The sequence below is a fragment of the Notothenia rossii genome, assembly GCF_949606895.1.
Source record: "Notothenia rossii genome assembly, chromosome: 10".
NCBI classification, from domain to species: Eukaryota; Metazoa; Chordata; class Actinopteri; order Perciformes; family Nototheniidae; genus Notothenia; species Notothenia rossii.
The window spans coordinates 17441013-17462248 of record NC_136908.1 but is presented as its reverse complement, the minus strand read 5'-3'; the positions used below and the strand labels follow the sequence as shown (position 1 = coordinate 17462248).

Here is a 21236-nt window from a genome sequence, read left to right as displayed (position 1 = left end):
AACTATTTGATTTGTATCTCTTTACAAATAAAATAGCCTACAAGCTTAATTTCAACATATTCAACATATCAGAATATCTCTTAAAAACATATGAGATCAGTCTGAGCTGTGGATATGAGCTGCTACAAATAAAGATCTAGGATATATAAAAGATATAACTCAAAAAGTAAATTATGCCTCTGTGTGTGTACACATTTTATTTACATGTATGTTTGATCAGTTGTGAACTTCTGAGCAACAACACATGCATTTTCTAAAGCTTCAGACAACAAAGCTTCAGTCTAAAATTATTCAACAAATATTAGGATCTTTTGTAAAAGCAACGAGGGGACACTCCCTTCATGGAGCTAAAGAAGGATGGCATAATATGGTGATAGAAGATGCATTGTTCATTCAAGGAAAAGTAAAACAAAATTATCTCAATTCAAATCTTAACTTTCAATTGTACAATAAAATTGAGGTTGAAATATAGATTGAGAATACAAATTTGACTTTTGACTGAAATTTCAGACCATGAGCCTGATGAAAAGTTAATTGAAAAGTTGGTTTTATCTTAGGCTGCAATGCTTGGTCTTCTGAAGAATAATTCAACATTTTGAAACAGCATTAACTTACATCAAAGAAAGGGAGGACTTTCTTCAAAAATTATCTCTGTTTGAAGTCTTAAAGTTTACTTTCTTGCAGGTAGTCAATTGTGTGAAAAACTTGCATTTCCGAATGGACTTTAAATGTAGGTGGTGGATGGGATAGGTGGGAGATGTTGGAGCAATACTTGTTAGGAAAAGAATGGAGGAAAAAGTTTGCTTCAGTTGTAACATTGTAAGTCTTGTATCTCTTTTTCAATAAAAAAAGTAAAAAGGTAGAATGATACCTCTTTGTTTGTTTAACATCTGCTTTTACTACCTTGTCTCATAGAAAGTGTGCTAGTATTATATGAGTAATTTGGGAGGCTTTGCTCCAAATAAACACAGATAAACAGAAATAAAAAAAACTTTATTATTGCAACCACCAGTGGTGAGATAAGGTTGCTTTAAGCACTAAATAAATCAAACACAATCCAGCCAATACAAAGGTCTCATGCATGTCTGATTATTTTAAATCAAATTAAGTATATATGTAAATGAAGGAGAAAGCCTATTCAGTCCTACCATGTGAAGAAATATGCAGCTACTATCCCTCCATCATATATCATCGGGACACATCATTAAAGCACTAAGAATAAATGAAAGGACTAAAACATCTATATGTGCAGCAACATGTTTTCTTCCTGCTACAGTGGTCTTTAAAGGCCCCACTGACTCCACACTGCCACCAGAGCAGCAGCCAGAGCGGCAGTGAGGGGCAGCGGGGGGGCGGCCGCTGCGTTGCACAGGTTGTTGCTGCAGCAGGTCTCCGTGATGGTGTATTTCACGTTCAGGATGGACCCACTACTGTTGATGCATTTTGAACGTTCTGTGCAGCCACGCTCATGGATATCCAACAGGTCGGAACTGAATTCTGGAGGAAGCAAAGAGGAGAAACTTGATGTTTTTTAAACACCTAAAGAAGAGTTTATACGGGAATTAACACATATTGTGACAATTGTTTAGTTTTTTTAGCATATATTTTATTGGACCCATAGCAAAATATAGATATAATACAAATCTGCCCTTTATTTAAGTTATTCAGATATGATACACAATAATTCACATTTAAAATCCACACAATTATTTCTAATGACTCCTGCTGATAATCTCTCCCATTATATATTTGATCAATATCAGTTTTTCTCCCATTTAATTAATACATATTTTGTCGAATCACGTTGTTTTAACCCAATTCCTATGTATTTTATTTTATTTGCCAATACAAATACGGCTATATGAGAATTAATTAATTATGTCAGGTAGTTCTGTTATTCTTTTTTGTAGCCTTTTACAAGGCAGGCCTGGTCACTCAATGCTTCAGGTGACATTCTTAATCAACAGCAAATCAAATTTCAGTGCAGTTTTCCCCCATCTAATGTTGTGGTTATGAGACAAACACTGTGTGTGTTATTGGGCATTTGTTTTCATTGTAGAAAGATGATTAATGAGTCATTAGCTGTTCATCTTACTGGCAACTGCAACGAAGCATCTGTCCTGAGCTTCGGTGCAATTTACAGTTTTCTCGATCAAACAGTACCCCAGGATTTTCACATTACAGGTGTAACAGGAGAGCGCCTCAACTGTGGAAACAAAAAGCGAACAGGAAATAGGAAAAAGGAACATTTTTAGATCTCAGAGTGTGAACCATTTGTTATGTACTGAAGGAAAACAAGTTTAACCAAAGCCACATATATCTGACTCCATTCAGGCGAACCTTTATCAAACAAGCACTGGCTGTAATCACAAAGTACATATCGAGAGTCGCTTTCATGACCTTGCAAGGTGCCTAAATCCAATACATGTGTATGACATTGACGTAGGTTTTAACATTTGAGCCAATCCACAAGGTTAAACATTTGACATCTGCAAAATACAGTGAAAACTCTTACCTGTAACAAAGAGAGTGAATAATGCTGCACAGCTCCACAGTAGTTTGCTCATGTTTTTAGATGATTCGGCAGGTAAAAATGCCACAAGTTGGTCAGCCTCTTATCCTTAAGCGCTTACTTTCAGAAGCAGTCATGGTCAACATCTTTATACATGGGGGAGTTATCAGTAATACTGTACGGATCAACAGTACTGATAAGAACCTTTGTGAGGGTTGAATGTAACAGGAATGAAGATAACATAATCCTTTATTAGTCATGTATTACAATGGGGACATTCACAGTTAAAAAAGGGTGCAACAACAAGAGGAAGTACAAAAGTATATTATTAAGTAAACAGTAGAGTGAAATAAAGTCAGAAAATACAGTAAACAGGCTGAACCCCATCCAAATTATTGCATATATAATTGCTGGTTGTGCAGTCTGACAGCAGCAAGAATGAAAGCCTTGCCATCATCCTCCTTTCTCCAATTACCTCCACTCAATGAAGTGCCTATCCGGGGACTTAAAGCTGGCCTTATTTATCAATTCAATTTCTTTCAGCAGTCGAAATGTGACTTAGCACATGTTATTAAAGATGGCTAATACTGCAGTTTCTTTATTGAGAACTCTATTTTTGTTCTGTAGTTTCCATGTCATGTGTCAGTGAATGAATGCAGCATTGTATTACTGCGCTAGAAAAGAAAGACCCACATATTTTTGTTCTATTGAGTGGATGGTAATATTCAAACAATCACTAGCCATTAATCTGGTGGACAGAAAGGTACATTTGTATACCCTAGTTACTCCATAATGAATCATTCGTTGTGATATTTTTTGTCCCTTTGCTACGTACACATCCTGTATTGTTTCCATGAATTGGATCCATCTATTCATTGCTTTAAACAAACTATATTGGAAGGCTAATTATTTTTAAGCTGATGTTGCTTTTAATATGATTGTTACTTTTCAACCATTCAAGTGGTATTTTTTGGGAATCAGTGAAGTAGAATATTGGAAGTAAAATAATATTGTGTACTCTGTGTTAAGTGTGAGTTTGAACGTGAATGGCCAGGCGTAATCTGCCTCTCGGCCAGCAGCGGTCTGACATTAAATGGATGCATGTTAAAATAAGAACAATAGCAGAGACAACAGATTTTCTTCAACAATTTTCTTTATTTTCACATCTTACTTGTCCAGTAAGACACAGATTAGTTAAAAGGATAAATAAAAAATGATTTAAAAAGAAAGCAAAATAATAGCGTAGAAGATTTACAATCTCAATGTTCCCCTGAAACATCCCATTGATCAACTTCCATGATGTGGACACCATAGTTTGAGATGTTATATAACTTGTCATCACAACTAAACTCCCTGACATGACAAGACCTGAGTTATGAAAAATAAAGAGTCTCTAGGTATATGAGCATAAAGATAATCAATCACTCATATCCAAAGATATTGCTTTGGGTCATGTGAAAACCCAGAATGGTGTAATTTTGTACTAAAACATCTATATCAAATGCATTTTAGGAGCAGCTGTTTTTGTGATTTTTTAAAATCATGTTACAGGATGCTTCCCAGCATGGAGGCCATGGCGGCGACACCAATGACGGCGGTGAAGGTCATCTTGGTGGATGGGGCGCCGCTGGTCTTGATGGGGTTGCACTTGTCTGCTGAGCAACACTCGACTTTGACTGAGTAGTTGACACCGGCCAAGGTACCATTCGTGGTGATGTTGCAGCCGAGGGGCTCTTGACACCCCTGGGTGTTGAAGCCCACAGAGGTCAGTGCACTGAAGGCTGAGGAGAAACGGTTGAGTGGTATTAAGAGTTACAGAGGTGGAAATTAACCTATTATTTGATCAGACAATGTTTTCAGGTACAGGTAATAATTTGAGTGTTTATATGTTTAACTGCAATTTCTTTACTAGTATATCCATTAGAGAATGGGAACATTTATATATGTTGTATTACATTTACATTGACAGTTTTTAGTCGTTGCTGTAGTTTTATTTAACCATGTGAATTAATTGGTAGTTTGCACACTGCTTTTTTGTTGTACACTGTCTCCTCCCTTCACTTGTTCATTTATTTTCAATTGATCTGAAACCAAAACCCCACAAACTGGAAATACAAGTTTATTTGTTTCAAGACAATAAAAGTACTTCTCTACTTTCAGCAACTTCCAAACTAGCATGCAGGTTTTGAAGGATACGTAAAATAACATTGTTGACATAATGGAATTAAAACCCTATATTCACCCCCAAAAATGGATTAAGGAATCACTACTTTGAATAAGCTTCAAGGGAAAACATGTGTATATAGTAACATTTGGGTGTGCCTGTTGATCTATGTGTCACAGTATTTGGGAGTGGTTTTAATTTAGTCATGTGTTTTTGTTGCATAATGTTTGAATGTAAAGGGGGTGCACATTAGGCAATTAGGAGTTGACTTACTGGCTCTTCCGGTGTAGCAGACGCTGGTGTTGGTTGTGCAAGTCTTTGTGCTGCTGCTGAGGCAGTAGCCCAACAGACTATAACTGCATTTGTTACATTCCAGGGATTCAGCTGAAACACAAAATAATATCATTTAAAGTTATTTCAGAACAGTTTGATTAAACAACTACCTGTGTCTCAAACTGAAACAAATAATCAACAAAACACTGAACTTTATTTTAACTGATTGAATAAAAACATTAATTGGGGGACATTTGTTTAGACTTTTCTGAAATGTACCCATAATACACTTGTTTTCAAAGAGTGTATGTTTATCGGTTAGGTTTAAGTACAGGTTGGCTAACATTGTTTTGTGGAATTTGTGACACACCACACCCTGTGCTGTGTCACAATTAAAAGACGTCAAACCCCGCCCTGGTAAACAAGCAATCAAACTCTGACTGAAGTATGAGGAAACATAATGCCGATTTCATCAAGACTGTTTTGGATACTCAACATCACGGAAAATATCAGGTATGAAAGGATGCAACTCAGTGATTCACACTTTCAGCAGGTTGTCAGGTTATTTCGAGAATTTAAATAGTCAAAGGGCTCTGATTTTTTAACTAAAATAAAATTAAAAAAAAGATTTTTTTTTTTTTTTTTGATTCTCTTTTTTAAAAATAATAAATATGTCATTTCAGTTTGATTTGTCCCAAGTAATTGTGTGGTCGGAAACATAAGTTGAGATTTCTCCAAACTGTTGTTTTGAGCAAATTTGGTTGAATTGACCCCTTTAAAAAGTATTTCTCAGGAAACTTTGAAATGTGCTAATTTTCACCAAAACACACCACTGTCCCACCAGTTTGGGCAAAGGAAATTATTCCTAAATGTGCTAAACAAGCTGAATTCACCTGTGATATTTGTCTTGCTATAATCAACAATTGAGTGATAATACATTAAATGAACCAATAGGAAGAAAATGTGTCAAAATTCAGTAAAAGCTTATGAAAAAGGAGAGAAAAGTGTTCCCGCCTTTTTAGTCTATCAAGTATACCAACACGTTTAAGATTTTTTTTACCATACTTTGTTTGACATCTCTATTTCCAGTAATATATTTTGTGGTCAAATATTAATAGTTGTTAAAGCTTACCCAGCATGAAAAGTGCAACAACTGCAAGGATTCCAATAACGATCTTTGCCATCTTGTCGTGTTGGTTTGTTCTTGGTTGCTGCTCGAAGAGAAAAAGAAAATCCTTCCTGTGATGCTGATCGATGAGGCCAGATATTTATACAGTTCAGACACAGGTAGGGAGGGGACAAGAAGGGGTTTTTCAGGTCCTTTGTCCTCACCTTTGGGGAAGATCCAACGGAGGGATGTGACAGATGATTGAGGCAGCCATTGTAATTAGTCATGAGCTGTAGGAACTGCCTAAGCCAGTCATTCAAGTTAAATAATCAGTCAGTATCTGCGCATTGAATCACGAGATTGAATTTTCACAATGAGTGCTTTTTTGTTGCCATTTTAATTGATTAATTGTCAGTAAAGAATATATTCATATTGTTTTGTTAGAACAGAAGTGGAAAACCTGGAAACACCCAGTTTAAGATTACATCTTTCCACTCTGTGCAGCCAAAGCCTGAGAATATCTGTTGTTTGAGTTTATAAATAATTTCTCATTTATTATCAATTCACTAATTCAAAAATATGTGGAATACATTTTTATAAAAAAAGATGTTGGTTTATGAAATATTTGTTACGAGTATGTTAACTTTGACTTTATTAAAGCTCCCAGATGCTAAATGTCAGACTGCATTTAAAAACAAATAAGCATTGGGTGATAAAATGATGATTTATGGCTTAAAGCTCTTTGTTTGCATCATTGCTGTAGATGTCCTCATGCAGCAAAAATGAATGTTGTGTGCCAACACCTGGAATTAGGAGCGATGACGATCTTCATTCCAGTCTCCGGTGTTCGGCGCTGAAACCTGAAGAACCAGTCGGTCCTGCAGGGAGGCAACGAGCCGGTGATATTTAGAAAGAAGAAACCAAATCACACCACTGACGCCACACAAGAGTTTTGTGTTTTTTCCCAATTTGGATATTTATTGACATCTTCAATGTTTATCTATATTAGCAATTTCGCCAAAATGTTCAGACTCTTTCGTGGAGAATAATGCCAAAAGTGTTGGTTAATTACATTTGATAACGATTTGTGTAAAATAGAGTATATCTAAAAATCAGCTGTGACATTTGGAATGCTGCAATATCGAATACATTTCAAAACCTGCAAACACAATCAGATTGAATCACATTCTTCTCATATACATTTGAAACCAGGAAAGATAACCGTTCACAAGTAAGAGTGGATTTTAAACAAATATTTTAAAATGAAAAAAACAAACTGAAATCTTTTCAAAAGATTTACATGATGTTAGAAACACAGTTATAAACCAAAGGCCATCAATGAAGTGAATAGAAAAATAAATGTTCATAGAAGCTTTGAAATCCATATGTTTGCGATATTATGCATCTAAAATGATAATACAGTGGGTTAAAAGCAATAAAGTCAGGGAATTGTCCAACATTTTGTTTAATGCGATAATTCCTCTACTTGCATCGAGTCCGATGAGAAGAACAACTTTAAATTTGTGTACTGTAGTAATTCTGATCTTTTAAATTCAACTAATTTCACACAAACGAAACCCAAAATGTTGGACTATTCCTTTAACTTATAACAACTCTGTCACAGAGTGAAATGCCTAACCTGTGATTTGTCAACTAAACTTTACACAAACCCAAATGAACTGCAGGTTAAGCAGATGGGGGGGATTCTTAAAATCATATTTCATGTCTTGTGCTAATCTTTAAATAGTCTATGAACTAACATTTTAATATCTCTTGAATTGAAATGAGGATAGCTAACTAATTAATCTAAAATCCAATACATGATCGATGCAGAGGACAAAAATCACGTGTAAGCAGATAAGTGAAACATTTTAGTGCTGGTGTGTGTACAATATGTAGTGTGTGTGTTTTATGGCTGTACGTGTTGTCTGCGTTTTTCTGTCAAGCCATGATGTTGGCCATGAACAGAGCAGTGATGGTGGCGAGGGCCAGGCTCACCCCGGAGGCCCCGGGCAGGCCAGGAGCAGCGTTGCACAGGTCGGTGTTGCAGCATGTCTTGGTCATGCTGTACACGGTGGTGTTGGAAGAGGAAATGGAATAGGGCAAGTCTGTGTTTTCGGTCATGTTGCACTTAGCCAACGCTAGACAGCCCTTCTTCTTAATGTCCACAAAGCCAGCTGTAGAGTGACAGCAAACACACACAATCAGCATCTATTGTTAAAAGTGTTGTGCAGTGCAAGGCACCCAATGTGTTAGTTGGCTGACCTTGACACACATTTCCAGGAAATCACATAATTCATCTAGGGTAAAAATCCATATGGAACAAAAAACTCTAAAACTATTTCATTAAAAAAAAACTCTTATCAAGGTCTGGATCTAAATACGTTTTTTTAACTACTTTTCCAGGCAGCCATTGGTCTTATTCATTTCGTTATGATTTTAAAAACAATCAATTAGCAGCTGAAGCTTGTTAAGGAATATAAAGTTACTAAATCATTGACATAAAGTTGACGCAGGATTTTTGTTCACTATGATGTATTTCACAAGATCCAATCTTTCAATCATATAAATGGAACATAAAAAAATGCACAAAGGTGAGTTTGTCTAGAGCCGCAACTGATGACATTTTAATTCATGTGGTTTTAAAGTTGAATATTTACTTTGATCTTGCAAACTTTATACTTTAGTGCATAGGGTTGGGTAGATTGTGTGGGCACAAGAATACCAGCTTTTCAGTCAAGTCAAGTCATGTAACATCAACCTATTTTGGATGGATATAAGTTCAACCCATATCATTTTTCCTCCAGTACTATGCTAACCATTTAAACTGTTTATTCATGACTTTTATCCTAAAGTGTAAACAGCTAATGTTGAATGTGTTAAAACTGACTGGTGAATAGTTGAGCTTCTTGAAAATATTTCCTTGTATCTCCGGGCCACTGTGAAAGTACCAAATGAGGTAATGGGAGCCCTGATTAGGAATCCATGTTTTAAACTTACTACAATGTTCTGTTGATCAACCAATTATAAAATCATGCAATTGTCCTGGGAAAATAATAACCCTCAACCTTGAAATTAATTTTACAGGTGTCAAGAATGCACACGATGTGGAGTCATGAGTGTTGGTGACGACCGTTCTTTAGGAGAATGTCGTCTGGTGAGATTGTTAGCTTCTTACCTGCTTCCCCACGACCACTGAAGCATTGTTCTCCACTTGCACATGTTGTTTTAGTGGTTATGCAGAAGTCGCCAAAGCCGATTTTGCATTTGTAGCACTGCAGGGCTTGACCTGCGAGTTGGAGGGACACAGGAGGAAGATGGAGGAAACAAGGGGAGAGGAAGAAGAATAGCAGAATTAGCTTAAATAGGTTCTCCACAGACAAAGATATGAGACAAACGTAGCTAATAAAACATTCTCTTGTGTGTCTGAAACAAAGGCTTTCAAGGATTAAAGTATTCAGTTTCACAGTTGTGATCAGTTTACAGACACAAAATGACAGCAGACTACAGATAATAGTTCCCTTTTAAGAACATATACATTCAAACCATTAGTTTGGAAGGTGGGTTTATAGTCGAGGTTTGTTGACAAAAGCCTGCCTTACAGATAACGGGTCTAAAAAGGTCATAGGGGATCAACCCGGGATGTTCATTTGCTCAGGATATTACCAGTCCAACTCACAGAGATGAGCCTACATGACAGAAGCAAGTTTTTAACGACCACCATACAATTTGGACAAATCCAGAGCAGCATGTAGTGATGAATGTGAGGGACATCAGGAAATAGATTCACAGACATGGCAAATGTTAATACACCACCTAACAGATTTACATCTAGAAGACAAGTTAACTCTTATGGAGAGCAAAATAGACTGGAGAAACTTTTTCAATTCACGAATATCAGGGTTAACTTTGCCAATTTTGACATGAAACGACTATATAAAATCTCATATCATAGCCTGGAATTTATTTAGAAGTTTCATAACAAGAAATCAATATACTTTTTTACCAGCACCTTCAAGAAGTGCTACAAGTAACGTGTATTCTTCCCATTCATTGTCAGTTTTTGTAACTTTGGATGTGTATGAACTAATAACTTTATTATAATTAAAGATAGGTAGGTCAATCAATCCGCTATTTTGGAATGAGGCCTTGAGGTAAGTTAGAGAAGGAGAAATGTTTTCGTTCTATAACTTTATCACCATCAGCCACACCTTGTTTGATGTTGTTGGATCAAGAGCACAACCATACCCAGAAAGAATAATCAAATATGAACACAGTACAGTCTCACAACCTTGTTCACATTACTACTTCCACTTTATCACCTTCATTTCCCTGTTTTCAAAATTTCTGATACTTCCCCTCTCATACTTTCTGTCACAATCGGTCCACTTATATAAGTCTGCTTCATTTGTTTATGCAAGTTATTATTTGCAATTTATGCTGCATCACTGGTTGCTGTTCTCTTTTCTAAATAAGGTTGTATTGTGTATGATTTGGGCTGAAAATATGTGTTATTGTTGATCAAAATCTAAGCATTATTTTGAGTGTAATTAAGGTAAAAACAACCAGAAGTGTCACTTTGTTAGCACCGTGAGATTGTAGCATCCACTGAGCTGTGCTAAAGATTGGAAAATTAAAAAAAACATAAACTGTTATAATAATGAATGAAGAAAGTGTGAATAAACTCAATCCAATGTAATAACGGCCTGGTCAATTCAACCCTTTATGAAGTCACATGAGGCAAAGGATCAGTACAACCATTGAATTTTTTCAGAAACCAGAGGAGTGCCTTACATGCACGCAACTGTACACTTGTTTTGTGACTGATCAAATAACAAAGCTTTGATTGTTAAATGCACTGAACATTTTGCTGGAATCTTACAATAAATCTGCTCAGTGCTGCCTGAAGAAAGTTTGACAGACGTTCCTGCTATTAAAGGTCAATAAAAAAAAAAATACTTGACTGGGAGTGTTGCTAAGTAAATAGATGGAACACATTTTAAATTGTAAAGACAACAAACTTAAACTACGTCTTTGTTCTTTGTTAGGAATCAAGCATTGACGGGCGGCCATTGTAAAACTGTGTGACTCAGAGCTGGGAGGGGAGATACTGCACCATGAGGTAGCTCCGGTAAAGCCATTGTTGTCAGGAACCTGCCGATCCAGTTTCCATGTAAACACCCCATGACATCCGTGGACAGTACACACTGAAGTCATTATACAAAAATAATGTGTCTGGAAGGTTCCCTTTCCTTTTTTTGTGTAAGATCAAGATATATTTTGTGTGTTTAGTTCAAAACTATTCAAATAAGTTAATAAAGCCAATGTTCATGTATGTTGTACTGTGTGTACATGTTTAACACAGGGATTTTCCTCCGAGTAAAGTTTATACTCTGATTATAAAAGATCCTGACAGTCTGACAAGTGACTTGTAAGATTACAATGTTTGTTTTTTTAGTATTACACTGTATAATTGTACTTTGTGGTACCCAATCAGTGATCAGGACCCAGATCATAAAACTAATGAGGGGACAAAAGAGCATTTCCAACCAAGGAAATCCTCCTCCGACTTTAATTTTCCTCTTGTTTTTTATCTCCTCAGGACTAAAGAAAATTACATCTGATTAAATCAGAAAATGCCACTTCCATTGGAGAAATGCACATTGACAAGGACATGAGCAAATCAAGTTGGTAACCATTTGTTTAACCTTCAGGTGTGTAAAAGTAATACATTCAATAATATAAAAGCAATCTTAGAAATCACCCAGATTTAATATTTATATTAAGATCATTGACATTTAAATCTTCAATGCTACAAAAACAAACAACTTTAAAACTAGATTTTGTATTGTTTATATAATTGAACAAATTAACAATAATAAATAGACCTGAAAAACCTTTCAGTAATGTCAGCTAGTAATATCTTATCGAGTGTTTGCCAAGATAAGCCCCCAATAAGTTATTCCAGACAAAGTAGGTTAAAGTCAATGGTGCACTTTATTCTGTGTTGTTGAAGGGAGAAATAACGTGATATTTCTTCTTTTAAGAATGTATCGTCTCACTTTAAATGAATGATGAATATTGAAGGGCTGTAAGTAATACAGATTTTCAAAATCAAAATCAAGCTAGGCATTTTCTCTCAAGCAACCAATCATTATTTTCTGATGAGACTTAGGTCTTTGATGAGCTGAGTCGTGACCATTCATCATTTTTAGCAGACACTGACATGTTTGGTTATACTTAGTCTGCACTTTCTTTTCATAATTAGTAAATGGTAGAGAAATAACTAAGACTTCACCAAAAGTGGGAGGGTTTTATTTGAAAAGGTAGAATGTGTAGGAGATATTTTCAAGTGACAAAATACATTTTGTATGATCCCTTTGGTCTGCCTGGTGTCAATTATAATGTCACGAGATATCGCACTCCTTTACCTCAGAGATGCAAAACAAGGCCACACCTTAGTGCAGAAACAGCACCACACCTTTTGTTCCCGTTTTTCTGAGTTTAAGTAGAGCTTACATCTCAGAAAGAGCTGACTATCCTCTGTACTTCTATTTGGCGCCTTCTCACATATGATCTCACAAAGATTTCTTGATCTGGAAGACATTCAACCTTCACATCTTTTTCCAAAAAGCAACATATATCTGATTGACTTGTTTTAAAATTAAGCTAAACCGCAATAAAGTAAAAAGTCAGCAAATAATGAATCTGAAATAATTACTAATTGAAGAGACATAAAATGGCCTTGTTGCAGTCACACCTAGTAATACTTTAGCGCTCTGCAATGCCGACCAACATGTTGCCATCTGAAATCTAATCTGATCCTCCATATAATAAAGTCTTCCAAACACGACACAGTTCTACCTTGAAAAAGAGATCGATGACGACCACCTGGTTAAATAAAGGTTTAATAAATAATAAAAACACACATTTACACAGTGTTCTTTGTGGAGGTGAGGAGAGTCTGAGGCAGTCCGGAGGGGAGGTCACATGGGATCACTAAAGTGTAATGATGTTCAATTACAGTGGGCATTTTGTTCACTGTAGCAGAAGGGGCTCAACATGTAATTTGTTGCATCCTCACCTCTCGTGATCGCGACAACGCCAGCGTGTTTACTCAAAACGCAGGCCAAGGATCAAGAAGCGAAGTATGCGTCTAATGAAAACAAGACGCAATAGGCGGGGGAGAATTGGCAGGTGACAGGCATCACTACATATTTCCGAGATTAAAAGGTCACGATGCATATGACTTCTTGACTTCAAGAAGACTTTGGCATAGAGAGAGAAACATGTCTTTTTCTTATTCCTGGAAGCCATTGTGCAGACAATTACGTCACTTCCCCTGAAGCACCGTCAATGAGCTCGTTGAGAAATGTGCTTTGAAAATACACACATTCGAAGGGCCATTCAATGTGGAGTCCCAGTGAAGTAACTGATAGGAGTGTAATGGCGTTAAAAAACAAATTGTAACATTGAAATTCAATTGCTATATTTATCTATTAATAAATGGACAGTTTTGGTAGTTTGAAGTAGGGTTGTATGAGGTATCCATCGTAAGTGTGTTACCTCCATAGACACCGACTGGATAAGTAGGCCACCTTATACAACTCCACTATCACACCCACAAACTAAACCATTAATATGTTGTACATGAAGTCTTCCTCTTCAAATTATTAGGCAACTATGGCTGTAAAAATAAATTCAACTAGGTCAAAGATTACAATATCCTTCATTAGGTCAAGTAGAAGTAGGTAATTAGAAGTGAGTAGGGATAAGTAGCTAAGTAGAAAATGTATTATGTTATTTAATACAAAAAGGGATTTACAACCCAAGGTTTTCCCAAAACTACTTTTAAGCTAAATTAAGAGCTAGTGCAGATAAATAATTCAACAAATAATGCTGGTTGCTAGGTGACCAGCGACTATTCTTTAGTAAAGTAGCCTTTTCAAATTGAACTAAACTCTCTACCTCTTTCAAGCAGTTTGATAACAAACCCAGTCTGATCTCTGAGGTGTGGCACCCTCAAAGTGCAGTGTCAGACATATACTGCCCTCTGCTGCTCTGTCACTAAAACTACACATCATAAACATCAGCTCTGCCGTTTCTACCACAGGAACACAAGGAGGAACCCAAAACACAAAGGGACAGAGAACAAATACCAATAAAAACTGGCTGTGTTTAAGAGACGAAAATCCTGTAAAAATCTAAAATAACAAGGAGCTAGAAATAATAAAAGTGATTATAGCTCTGATGTGGTTGATCGTGTCTTTGATGTTGCTTTTACAGCAATCAGCGCTCTGCCAGAAATTAGGCTCACATTTAGAGCAATGTGCTAAAATACCGTCCCACTGCGCATGGAAAGTTAAAAAGGAGACGTCATATCGTAAAACATATACGCAAACAAGTGTACTAAAAGTATGGGGAGGGTAAATATGTACAGACTGACTTAAAAGCGTCTGCATGTACCAGGATGATAATCCTTACACGTACAACCTTACAAAAGGTTAGGGTGAATACACTCAGGTGTGTGTTGTGAATATATACACACACACACGAAGGTCACAGTACCCAGATCCTTGAAGGCTGATTAGCCAGACTGATGGAAGGAGTTTTCACATTAACTGTTTGTCGCACACAGTGCTTTTTGTCCACCTCTGAATTAAAATCTGCTTTTTTGCAGATAAAGTAAAAAAGTAAAGTAAAGTTGATCAGCACTAAATGTTACTCTCAATTTTACAACTTAACTGACAACTGGGTTCAAAAGTATCCAAGTATTTTTGTCTTTATTCTGACGGCTGGTGCTTGGGTAAACCTCAGTAGCCTGTAACATGTTTACTTCAAAAATCAATCAGACTCATCTGGAATCCTCTGCTTCTCCCTAAGGAACAAACACACCCACACACCCATATCTCTTCATCCCTCCTGGTCACCTCGGTATATAATTACCTGCATTTGTGAATCACCTTTTGTCACAAACAAGAACTTTAGTAAAGGGTTTGTAGGTTAAAAAGATAAAGGTTTTCACGTGTCAAGTATAATAAAGCAGCCAAGATGGGAATATAGTTCCTCAAAGTTAGGGTGTGGTTTGAAACGGGAGACTTTAACAACAGAGAGTAGGGTACCCAAAGGATTACATCGGACAACAAAAGACTCAAAATACAATAGCTGAATAACATGTCCATTATAACGGGCCCAGTCTACAGACCCTCTGTCGGAGTGGAATTTGAGACTTGGGCAAAGCGTCAACTGTTACAAGGTGAGGAATTTCTCATGCAATGGCTGGCAGGTTGGGGCATGATTCAGTCTTTTAATAAGGTCTGGAAGAATGCGCCCAAAATGACACCCTCTTACTACAAAGAGGCTGCCTCACCCGAACCTGTAATCACAGCATTAAAGTAAAGCCTGGGATGTGCACAGAGGATACAAACAGGAAAACTCTGCAGCTACTTGTTGTGAGAATTAAGCTGTCCGTTGAATAGGAGTCCACTAGTCATTGGCAACCAAACTGTTTGCATTTAACCGCTTCTCTTTTGAATAACAGACAGTAGAGAAACAATTATATTATACATTTCCAGAAACTTAGGTGGTTTCTCAAATGTAGCCTATAGTTTTTTCTGACCAACAGAACAAATGTTCAATTTAATGTTGGATATGATGAGGAAAACCGGCAAATAGTCACAATTGAAATACTTGAATCACAACCATTTTTACTTTTTTTTTGTATAAACTTAAAATTCATAATCAATCATTAGCTTACTATTTCAAGTGTTGATGCAATACTTTGAGCTAATTGTTTTAACTGTTTGTCTGTCACTTAAGCTAACGGCTTCAACTAGCCTGTTTGCCCATCCCGCCCATCTGTGTGTTACTTTGAGCTAACTACCCCACTGTTAACCCATAGTTGCACATTACTTTAAGCCCACTTAGAAAACCTTTAACCTAACCTTTTCCATTGTTCATTTATAACCTTAAGCTCAATTTGATCATACTGTCTGCACACTAATTTAAGCTACTTGTTGCAACAGTATAACCCATTATTTTACTAGCCAACTTCAAACATGTGTTTTTAACTATCTTTTTTTTTTTTTTTTAATCAGGCTTTTTTTTTTATTGAATTTGAAAAAGAAAAAAGTATATGGATAGAACAAATGCACAGATGAACATAGCTGAGTCTTATCTGCAACTGTCAAATTAGTTCTCCATTCAACTAAAAACTCACACAACAAAACCAGAAAAATTGTATATCATTTATGACAATAACCAAAATCAAAAATGTAATCTCCAATCACTGTACACCACTTGTAGCGAACACACCCTGTCAACATCTGCCTCGAGGTTCAGCATTCAACTGAGACACATTTCCAAAATAACCACAAATAAAGCCATTAATGAGTTTTTCACCCCAGGAAAACGTATTTGGTAGGAGCTTTCTCGTCTAGCAAATCTTTATAAAAAAATGTAAACCACGGAAAAAATTAAAGATCAATCTAGAAGGAACATTTTGAAATGTAACGTAACCTAATCATCTAGCCTACAACATGCACAAAATAAATAAGTAGGTCTAAATGATTAACACAGCGATACGCTGCAGACCCAACCGATATTTTTCAGGGTACCCAAGGACATTAAAACACAGCCTCACTAAATGTTGTGTAGCAAAAACGTTATTTTCTTCAGCAGAAATAGTTAAACGATGTCTCTGGAATTAAAGTCCGTTAGGTTTTAATCACTGTTTGATAAGTGAGTTTGACACGCTGTAGAATGACGCAAAACGTGGCATTTTAAAATGAAAAGGCTTAATCAGAATTGATGTCGTTTTTACTCACCGACTGCAAAGCAGAATCCGACAGCCAAAAGCTGGAGAATAATTCTGTTCATCTTGGAGAAAAGGAGGGTACAGTTATACTCTTGCAGATACTGTGTGCGTGTGAGGACTCAGACCGTTATAATATTTGATCACACAACAAACTTTTTTAGCCATTTATAATTTTCCACCTCCCATCCGAACGTCACTGTTATCCAATCAGAGGAGGTCTTCTGGGAAATCCACCCAGTTTCTAAACTCTCCCACCTGGGTGACTCACAGTTAAAGGGATATTACATTCCTGCAAGGAGTGTGGGAAAGCTGGGAAAACAGGAAATTACATTTTTTGAATGCTGGTTTCTTTGTATTGAACTCAATGTCGATCCTGTGTGGATTTATATTGTTTTGATGCAGCTGAAAGGTGACTTAAATGTTGTTTTATTACCTTTGTAGCCACTCTGTACATTTATCACTGTCTGGTGCTATTTACCTTTACTTAATTTCAGCAGCAAATATTGTACTCTTTACTCCACTATCTAAATTACACAGCTAATTTAGATTAAGATTGCATAAACAATAGAGATGACACGCTTATTAATACATGTAATTGTTAATGATTAAAACCAATGCTTTCCGTTTTGCTTTTGTTCAGTCTAGAAAATAAACAGTAGTGGGGGAATTTGGAGGAAATATGAGTTGCAAATTAGAGGCTCTTAACTCATCCACTTCTAATTGTGATCTATAGTGTCAATTATTAAATCAAACAAACTGTATATAGCACCTTTCATGCAGGTGAATCAGTTCAAAGTGCTTCACAGATAAGATGGAAGAAGTAGGCAGTAAAAAAAGACAACATCAATTCAACAGTTTGCTGCATGCATGACTGCATGTGTGACGACGAAAATGATAAAAATGTCATGAAGACATTTAAAGGCTTTAATAACAGCAATAGCAGTACCACAGCTTAACAAATAGAATAACAATGTACATCTTAATAACAATGAAGTAGGTGAAGTAATAATATATAGAACATATAATTTCAAAAGCCTAAATGGTATGTTTTTTAGTTTACATTTAACAACTTCAAGACACCATCTCTAAGATAAGATATTAACATTAACTGAGCAAATTGAGATCATTACTATCTGTCCTCCTGTTGCTCAAAGAGACTCAGTGAAAAACAGTATCCTAATCTGTCATGGCATCTAAAACCTCCTGGCTGGTGTGTTTCAGTGTGTGTTTGTTTATATGTGTGTGTGTGTGTGTGTGTGTGTGTGTGTGTGTGTGTGTGTGTGTGTGTGTGTGTGTGTGTGTGTGTGTGTGTGTGTGTGTGTGTGTGTGTATATCATGTCAATCAATGTTTATTTATATAGCCCAATATCACAAATGTTACATTTGTCTCAGTGGACTTCACAGTTTGTACAGAATATCAGTATGACATATCATGTCAGTTCAAATTGAAACTGGTCAGCTTTTAAGAAATACATTTCTAAAGAAAATGAGCTTATAATGACACAGTACACTTCCTCGCTGATTGCTTTATTCTTTGCTTCATAACATAATGAATTATTGGATAATAGTCTATTTATGTTCCTGCTGAGCCTATTTTTGGTTCAACTGTCTACTCAGCATTCTGTCTTTACCACCATTTTATCGATGCTGAGAATAATAGTCAGTTGCAGACTTAGTCCGCATCAGTAGGAAGGACACTAACAGAGCCATATCATACAGTTTAAACCTACCTTCCTCTTGTTACATGAATATTTAAAAGATATGCACAAATGACATTAAAGCCAAGGTAACAGAATTGGGAAAATCTAAAGTGCGGAAGAGGCCAAGTTCCCACATTGTATAACAAAGGGTTATGATCATGAAAAACACAAAAGCTCTATATAGAAGCAATGGTTGTTTGAAATTGTTGTTGCTCACATACACTTCTATTGAATGTAATTTATTTTAGTTTAGCTGTTGGCCGTAGAAAAGGGGATACATTTTGTGTTTTTATTGTTAAATCAGGTTATAATCAGGCAAGGAATTATTTAATTGTGTTAGCATTTTTGTTTATTCATCAGTAAAAACCAGTTGTCTCAGTTTGCTTTGAAACATAGGATCGAGCATGGATAAACTCGAATGCATAGTAAGAATTCTTTTTTATCAAATGTGTTTTTGGCTCTAAGTAATAAGAAAAGAGTACACAGACATGTTTACCTCGAGAAATGACTGGTATTTTGTTACTGATGCAAATTCTGCACGTATGTCTGCTGGATAACCAGCACTTTGTTTTAGAGAAACAACTTTTACAGTTTGTTTCCTGAAGAAACAATCATCCAAGTTTAAAATATATTTTGTGTTTTCTATCAAGTCCAAACTAGGATAGGGAAGTTTCTGCAGGTCCTCCCCCACGTGCTGATCTAGATGAATGAGACGCAGTGATAAAACGGCTTCACCTAGATTTTAGGACTTTGGATGAGCTGAATTATTCGCAGCAAGTCTGGTCTCGCCCAGTTTGTCCCAAAGCATTCTCTGTCTCTGTTTGTTTCTGAGTGTTTGTAAACAGGGAGAGATGACAAAGCATTGGTTAGTTAGTGATGGGTTGAGTCACGGATGAAGCAATTACTAACATGTTCACAGTTTGTTTGCCCACATCAGTCAAAAGCATTGGTGTTTGTAAGTGGTAGGCTTGTTTGTTTTTGTCTAATGATTATCTCGGCATGTGACTTTAAAAAGGGGCATGATATGGTTTGCTGCTGGCAGGGGAGACAGTTATGAAATGAAATATTTAGAGTAATCGTTTTGAAATACTTTGCTGAGCGGGAGGCTGTTTGGGCCCGGTGAAATGTTTTGCCCACAGATCCTCAGAGTTTCTCAACTCCCTTCACTTGGAAAGAGGGCGTGTGGGAGAAGCCTGCCAAACTAATCCTGAATACATCAGTCACAGCAATGACAGCTGATATCAACATGAATATAGTAACTTTGGAGGAACAAAAGCAGAACGGTTTAAATATTAACATTTGGCCTATAAGCGTGAATTCTCAAGTTGTGTGTTTTGCAATATTAGATAAAGTCATCGACAAAGAACTATAAAAGCACAAGGTGTAATTTTCTGCCTCCTTGGGTGGCGTTGTGATGTAGCATGGGATCATGGGAGTTAGTCATTGTAGTCGACTTTTCCCTGTCCTTTGATGGTTCAATGTTCAGGAGGATTTACAGGTAGCCACATTTTCCGCAGAGGTCTCCAAAGCAGAGGGACAAGATGATTAAAACCAACGCTGCTAAACTTCCGCTGTTTGCTCATCTTGCTTGTCTGATAATGATAACTTCAAATCCTTCATCTGGTTGAATTAAATAATTAAGAACTACCTAAAACGTGCATTGTATTGACCAATTGTATTGTACCTTGAATAAAATGTTGGATTTCTCCTGGTTGTTTTTTTTATTTGATATAAAATATATTTGATAATGTGACATGCCAACAACATGTGTAACATATGACTGACTGTTTTTAGACTGGATACAAGGACAGTCAGACTGGTGTTTTATGGGAGAGAGGCAAAGATGAAAAAACTCTCTTTGGACAAGTTAGGAGTTGAAGACAAAAGTCGATTTGTATTTCAGTGGTGCAACAACCAGCCCTCCCATCCCTGGGGCCACGCTTCTATAGCTCAAAGGTCACATGACATCACATCACCAAAAGGTAGCATCCCCAGAAGGAAGTATGGTAGTGGCAGCATGCAGTGGGGGTGATTCTCTGTGACAGGCCTTGGAAGACGTGTGTGTGTAAAGGCAAGCTGATTAAAGTGAAGAGAAAGAAAACATGATGCAGTCTGCAAGAAACCTGCAGCTTGAGAAAACTGTTGTGTTCCAGCAGCAAGACATTGAGTTTGAGCACAAAGCCTAAGCTACACAGAAACAGCAAAATGTTAAAGTCCTGGAGTGGTCAGGGTCAGATATCAACCCATTTTAAGAATTACATTTTTTATTTATCGTTCATTATAAGTATAAACAAATGGCACACAACACCACATTTATAGCTTAAGCTAAATTGCAATGAGGCTCCCTAGACAGGCCATTATAATACTCAATAACTCAACAACAAACACACAAAAGACATCACAAAACACACAAACAGGATTTTCTTTCAATTTGCAGCTCAGGATCTCCATTCAACCTGCAATCGATAGAGCTGCACCCATTGGGGAAAGATTGCTAAATCGAGATAAATTTGACAGAGACTAAATTCTTTAACTGCTACCAAAGGTAGGGAGGGAGTGAATCATTTTACAAACAGGTATTTTACATTTGTCATTAATCAATATTCCTGTGCCTGACTTTTGACATGAAATTGACATGAAAGCTGCTTCTGTGCTTCAAAGTT

At 36.6% G+C, this 21236-nt stretch overlaps 3 protein-coding genes across 3 annotated transcripts; all 3 read right to left on the bottom strand.

The window, feature by feature from the left end:
• Positions 1 to 974: 974 nt before the first annotated feature.
• Positions 975 to 2710, bottom strand: LOC307022842 (uncharacterized protein). Its single transcript, XM_079655744.1, has 3 exons — positions 2516 to 2710; positions 2096 to 2206; positions 975 to 1497 (listed from the first exon to the last, which is right to left on the bottom strand). The coding sequence occupies exons 1-3, from the start codon at positions 2565 to 2567 to the stop codon at positions 1283 to 1285; spliced, it is 378 nt and encodes a 125-aa protein (XP_079511870.1). The 5' UTR covers positions 2568 to 2710; the 3' UTR covers positions 975 to 1282.
• Positions 2711 to 3647: 937 nt separating this feature from the next.
• Positions 3648 to 6240, bottom strand: LOC307021288 (uncharacterized protein). Its single transcript, XM_079653275.1, has 3 exons — positions 6082 to 6240; positions 4950 to 5060; positions 3648 to 4293 (listed from the first exon to the last, which is right to left on the bottom strand). Exons 1-3 carry the CDS (start codon positions 6131 to 6133, stop codon positions 4058 to 4060), a joined length of 399 nt encoding a protein of 132 aa, XP_079509401.1. The 5' UTR covers positions 6134 to 6240; the 3' UTR covers positions 3648 to 4057.
• A 767-nt stretch (positions 6241 to 7007) lies between these two features.
• On the bottom strand, positions 7008 to 17041 carry LOC307021289 (sperm acrosome membrane-associated protein 4-like). The gene is made up of 3 exons (XM_079653276.1): positions 16884 to 17041; positions 9236 to 9346; positions 7008 to 8234 (listed from the first exon to the last, which is right to left on the bottom strand). The coding sequence occupies exons 1-3, from the start codon at positions 16933 to 16935 to the stop codon at positions 7999 to 8001; spliced, it is 399 nt and encodes a 132-aa protein (XP_079509402.1). The 5' UTR covers positions 16936 to 17041; the 3' UTR covers positions 7008 to 7998.
• Between the last annotated feature and the right edge of the window lie 4195 nt (positions 17042 to 21236).